Source organism: Piliocolobus tephrosceles, chromosome 17, assembly GCF_002776525.5.
Source record: "Piliocolobus tephrosceles isolate RC106 chromosome 17, ASM277652v3, whole genome shotgun sequence".
NCBI lineage: Eukaryota > Metazoa > Chordata > Mammalia > Primates > Cercopithecidae > Piliocolobus > Piliocolobus tephrosceles.
The window spans coordinates 40531397-40537992 of NC_045450.1; the positions used below are offsets into that span (position 1 = coordinate 40531397).

At 47.3% G+C, this 6596-nt stretch overlaps 1 protein-coding gene across 1 annotated transcript in view; it reads left to right on the plus strand.

Moving 5' to 3' along the window:
• CES1 (carboxylesterase 1) overlaps window positions 1-6596 on the plus strand; it is a 69506-nt gene that overhangs the window by 53923 nt on the left and 8987 nt on the right. The window contains exons 4-5 of the mRNA XM_026456857.1: window positions 2283-2472; window positions 5931-6071. Of these exons, the coding sequence (XP_026312642.1) occupies window positions 2283-2472; window positions 5931-6071 (331 nt within the window). The remainder of the gene's footprint in view (window positions 1-2282; window positions 2473-5930; window positions 6072-6596) is intronic.

The window sequence follows — 6596 nt, forward strand, 5'->3', positions numbered from 1 at the left end:
GAAGTAGATGGTGCATTCAAGATAGCCATAGCAACAACAAAAGTATTGGCTGGCTTAGAAACTGTCTGTATTAGACCTGGTGGTGGTCCAGTTTTCTAGATTTTCTGAGACTCTGACTCAGTTTTCGTTCTAGGATAGTCATCCACCCACTCAATCATGAATCCATCCACTGTGATCTTCTTATGAATCTATCTGTTCACTAATTCATCCAATTCACTGATATCTTTTTATTAATCTAACATCAACTTCTTCACAACTTTTTATTTATCTATTTTCAATCTATCCACCATTCATGCATCATCCAGCCACCATATATCTTAACTCTATCATCCATTCCTCCAAAACCAACAATCCAGTTGTCACCTACCTGTTAGTTTAAACCTATCTATTCATGTATCCATCCAATTCAACTGTACCTCATATATTGGCGAACCCATCCATTCCACCATTTATCCAACCATCCATCCATGATAAGTATGTAGGGGCGGGTGTTAGAGGTAGTGAAACAGACATGAAGGGGGCATACTCCCCGCTCACAAGGAACTATCCAAAGAGAAACACATTCATATACTTCGCAGGTTGAGTATGGTGGCAGCACAGAGGTGAAGCATTCTTTATAGTCATAAGGGATGCTTCACAGGGAAGGTGGAGGAGCCGGGTTTGAGACCAGACAGCGGAATTCGGGAATTCATACCCTTAACCCTAATTCCACCTTATCTTTCTTGAGAAATTCAGCTTTGAGATCATTGTGCCCATTTTAAAAGAGGTAACAAAGACAGATGAATTTTGTAATTGGCTCATGTCACGGTTCCAGTAAGTCAGAGGCAACACCGTGGGACCCAGAACCCACACCTGCAGGTCTAGAATATCTTCTGCCATTCCTGCTGTCCTCACATATCAGGACTTGGGGATCTTTAGGATTCATGGATGGCCGTGGCAGTCTCTCATCACAGGGAAGCCCAGCAGGACAAACACCCAGACGACACAGCACCCAGGGCCATTAGGAACTATTCCCTTTGAGGGGAAGGGTGTGAATTCCAAGCCCAGGAGTAGCCTGATCCCTGGTCTCTCTCCTTGGACCTGAGGCTACTCCTGGGTCTCAGGGCCAGCCTCTACCACTGGACTCTGCTTGTGTTTCCATGGGTTGAGTCCAATGGGAGCTTAAGTCTTGGTTCAGGCTCTAAATGATCAAAGTGTCCAAGGAATTAAAACACACCTGTTTTCTAATGCCTGGAAGGAGGCAAATATTCCAGCAATTCTGCATGTGGCATTAGATGATTCAGCTTAAAAGGAAAAAATTGGTGACTTTGGGAAAATCCGGCCCTAAGATTCTGGGATATCCTTCTGAGATTTTCTGAGATCTTGTGGAAGTGCCTCCATGATTACCCACTGCCTCCAGTACACACACTGGACACACACACAGAGAAACACACAGAAACACACAGACACACAGACACACACACACACACACATACACACACACACTCTTCTAGCTAGTGGGACTACAATCCTTAATGGAGAGACCTGCACTGGTTACTTCCTGTGAACAGGTCAGACATGTGAGCTACAGTGCAATGCTACAATGACTACAATCTTCATGAACACACACCAAAGAGAAGCATGGGGTAGGGTGAGTTTCAGTGGGTTGTATGAGTCAGAGCTGTGTAATGGGAGAGAAGAAAACTCCCCCAAGGTGCCGTGAACGGAAAAAGGAATGTGTTGGAATAGCATCCTCATGTTAACTGAAAAACTCAGGAGTTGAGAGCTTCAGGCATTGCTGGATCCAGATGCCTATAGGATGTTATTGAGAATCTACCATTCTCTATCCTTCCTCTTTGCACAACTCTGTGTTGGCTTCACTCTTAGGCAGATATGTCTCCTGGGAAGGTTAAAGACAACAGTGCTCTAGAGTTATATTCTATCTACTTAGAAACCCTTTTTCCAAACAATTACTGCAAAAGTTCTGTGGTAAACTTTATTGGACTGTCATGGGTATATGCCTATCTGTGCACTAGTATCCACGATCAGGGAGATGGAGCACCCCAGGTATCTTATAGATACCTGAATTCACGGAGCGATAGGGGAAGAAAGAGGTTCCTGAAAAAGAATGGGGGTGTTCTTCCCTGGGGAACAGAAAGGGGAGAGGGATGGTGGACAGGTCAGACTCCAAAAGCAGGTGTCCTATCCAGAGCTCTAGCAACCCCGGCTCAGAGTCCCAGGCCCGCCCATCCTTCCCATGCTGGTGCCCATCCCTCCTTTTTATGCCTTCACCCTGTGCTCAGGCCTAGCAGAGCCAGAGTCCTGCCCACTTCCTCTGGGCCCAGCCAGCTCGGCACCAAGAGGGAGAACCTGACACCTCTGTTGCTCCACCCACCCAGCTCAGTGTTCTCCTGGGAAGCCTCTCACCCACATCCTCTGTCTTGGTCTTCACAGAATTTCTTGACTCTGGACTTACATGGAGACCCCCGAAAGGTAAAGACCTTTTGTTTGTTTCTTGATTACAGGTTTTGAGTCTTAGCACCTTTAAGCTCCAATTAACTGAGTGAAAGAATCCTCTCTTGGGTAATTATAATAACTCCTGTGTGATTGATACTGAGGCCCAGAGAGGGGCAGTGACCCACCTGGGTAACACTGCCAAGAAGACTACTGGCAGGCCTAGTGCAGGTAGTTTCCGTTTAAGTAGCAGGATCCGGGAATGGCTCAATGAGAAGGTGGCATTTGAGCCAAGCTCTGGAGGAGGCGGGAAGCCAGCTGTCAGGAAACCTGGAGAAGCCTTTTTCAGGCAGAGGGAAGAGCCACTGCAAAGACCCTGACGGAAGTGGCAGGTCTAGCTGGAGAGGACCAAGTGTGCGGACAGACTGGTTTGAGGGTAAAGAGGTAATGGGAAGTGGGAGAGGGATCATTTAAAGTAGTTGAATTTGGATTCAGAGCAAGATGGGAAGCCTTTGGAGGTTTTGAACAGAGGAGTCACTTGATATTAGATTTCACAAAGGTCTCTGCCCCTGGTGTTCAAATAGACTGTAGGAAAGGGGCAGAGTGGATGCATCTGACCAGCTGGGCAGCCACTGCATTGCCATAATCCAGGCAAGGGCTCCTGGCTGCTTAGGGCTGTAGTAGTGGGGATGGGAGGAGTGGTTGGAGTCTGGATATCTTTGAAGGAATAGCTGATAGGATTCGCTGATGGACAGGATGTAAAGGGTAAGAAAGGGAGAGGAGTGGAGGATGCCCTGAGTTTTCTGACACAACCAGGGTCATGCCCACACAGGGCAGTCACTTGTAAACTCTGAGTGGACAACAATCACTTGTCATTGTTGCTGATGGCAGTCTTCCCACTTGACCACCACCCAACTGGGGCAATCCTGTTTCTCTCCTCAACTTTTATCCTCTTGTACTTCACATCCCCTCCCCATTTCCATGTCTCATGGTGCAGCCAGACTCGCCTTCCTTAACAGAGATAGAGCACGTCACCCCCACTTCTTAAAAGCCTGACCTTCCTTATGAGACAAATCCCCTTCCCTCCATGGAGTTAGTCCTTCAAAATACACCTGCATGTGCAATGTGTGCCAGACTGTGCAGAAGGTAGGCTCTGCACCTGTCCGTCCCTCTAGACCCTGCCCCATGGCATTTCTCCAAGCCCAGAACTCTTGGGTGTTTCTGGAATTGACCCTGCACAGAGACACCTGTATTCTTTTGCTCATGCAGGTCCCACTGTTTAGAAATTCTCACTCGTTTCCTCACCTGTCAATATCATTCACTGCCCAGAGCCCACCACAGGTGGGCAGCACCTCCTCCATGTAGCCAGCCTTGCATCTTCCTTTCAGAGGGGCTGCTCTTGCTGGCCTCCCATGGCAGCCCTGCCTGAACTGCACAGCCTCTCAAGGCACCCAGACTTGCACCCCAATCCTGTTCTGTATTGTCAGCCATATTGGGTTAGGATCTGCACCTTGTCCAGCCGGGTCTGGTTCACTTTACAGAACATCTCCCCCAGGCAACCCGAACTAGCTCATCATTCATTGATTTTTTGTAGAGCAGACCAAAGGTCCCAGAAGCCATAGGTTCTCAAAGATTAGGAATTGTCCAGTTCCATCTGATATCCAGGAGGGAAATACAGCCCATGGGGCATGGAACTGGGAAGATGGCACAGAGGACTGATGTCTCTGAGAGGGACCCGCAGCAACCCTGCTAACAAGTAATACTTAACATTCATTCAGCCCTTCCAGACACCAGGTGCTGTGCTAAGTATTTTACATGTGTTCAGCCATTTAATCCTCACAATAACTCATCTCTTAGATGAGAAAACTGGGGCCCCCACAGGTGAAACCCAGCCAGTAAGTAGCAGAGCCAGGCTTCAGATGGTGTTAATCCGCTTTCAATGTCCATGCTCTGTTTTTAACACCACTGTGACTAAATATGAAATATAAAAATATAACTGTACCCAGAACTAGCTGCCCTGGTGGCAACACGTGAGTCAGGCTCTCTCTAATCTCTGACCAGATAGAAATTATTTATCAAAGGTAAAACCTAAAATTGGGATATGGATCAATATACTGTGAGTTCATCACTGATTCTTTTATTCATGATTTTCTCTCTAATAGGGCATCACATCCTAGTTTAGGCTCCTTGAGTTATGAGGGTTCAGTACCTCTTCAAAGCCACCCATGGATCAACAACAGCTCTTGTTTAAATACAGATAGATAGCACAATCTCTCCTCATTAATCACGGATTCTGAGTTTATAAATTCACCTGCTTACTAAAATTTCCTTGTAACCCCCAAATCGATACTGGTGGCACTCTCATGGTCACACACAGGCAGGCACAGAGCAGGGGAAACTGGATTTGCATGATGGGCATGTTCCATCTGAGATCTGGCGAGGCAACCTTTGTCTTCTTGTTTCATCTCTTATGCTAACAAGTATCCTCTTCGCGGTCTATTTAGTGCTATGTGTTCTGCATTTTTGTGCTTTTTGTGGTGATGTCACTGTTAAGAGTAGCCCCCAAGAGTAGCGCTGCTGTCTGGCGTTCCTGAGCTAAGCAGGCTGTGCTGTGCCTTACAGGGAAGGCCCCTGTGTGAGACAAGCTTCGGTAGTACTGCTGGCCATGCATTCAGTGTTGAAAAATCCGCAAAACTGCACATCCAGGAAAAGAAGGAGGAAATTGGCCAGTTCATACATGAGGCTGTGATGGGAAGTGCTAAAGTAACACCTACTGTGTGTGATGGAGATGTGGAAAGATGGAAAAGCAACTACATTCGGAGATTCACAAGATGATGAAGGAATTTTTAAAAAGCAGGGTGACAGCACTGTTGTGAAGTTGAAAACTAAGGAGATTTGAAGTCATATTACCAAGGGTCACAAAAATGGGAAGGGCTTTCCAGCTGGTGTTTTATTAAAAATAATCCTACTTATAATTCACTCTTTGTGAGACTTATATATTATATAAAGTGTCTTTCAACAGAAAACCACACATAAAGGAAGGTTGATGAAAATATTGTGACCAGAGGTTTGCAAGAATCTAACCCAGTATTTCCTCTTTGAGTGATGACTCTTTATTCTCTAATTCAGCACTCATGAGAATTTTATCGGAAGCAACTGCTGGGACTACTGAAAATCAACTATGGACAGAGAGAGGGAAATGCATGCGCTTCAAATTGAAATACATAGACATGTAATTTTATATAGATAATACATGTATTTCAATCTGAGTGAAGATTTCTTCCTCTCCTCGTCATCTGACCAGTGTCAGCCTCTGCCTAAAGTTCTACCCTTGAGCCACACACCTACCCTCCTTAGTTAGGACCCTGAGTGTGTGTAGCCACGGCCTATGCTCACGCCGGTCTGGGGTGCGGGTCTCACCCTCAAACAGGCAGAGTTGGGGACATGAGTGTGACCTTGGGTGAAAATCACAGGCACTGTTCTGCTCTCTCCCCCAGAGTTACCCCCGCACGCCCACCGTGATTGATGGAGTGGTGCTGCCAAAAACACCTGAGGAGCTTCAAGCTGAAAGGAAGTTCCACACTGTCCCCTACATCGTCGGATTTAACAAGAAGGAATTTGGCTGGTTTCTTCCAACGGTGAGAAGACACAGGCCTCTTGGAGGGACTCACCCACCCAAATCAGCCCTCCTGTCTCTGGTCCCAGGAGTGTTTCCATCTCCAAGCACCACTCTGAGTCCTGGGCAGCTGTTCCCTTCAGCAGGAATTACCACTTCCATGGAAACCTTCCCCAGGAGGGGACAATTGTCACCGGGGTTTCAGGGCTCTGGGATCCCCTCTCCCCAGACTCTCTGATTGTCTTCCTACTGAAGAATCCTGAAGTGTCTGTGACGGGAGGGCCAGTAGAGAAAATAACTGTGCAGATGGGAAAACTGAGGGGGCCTAGGACAGGGAAGGAGCTGAGGAGTCCAGAGAGGCAGTCAGGGGCTTTCTGGCTTCCCACCTCGTACTGGTTATGCATAGTTCCCCCATAAATCACTCGTGGTCTTTGTTTGGAGGAACGGAGGCAAGATGGTGCACTTCCGGGTTCTTCTTCACCACCAACTCTTCCCGCGCACGCGAAAATGCAGCCGGCGCCCAGGGAGGGTGCAGACCAACTGGGCA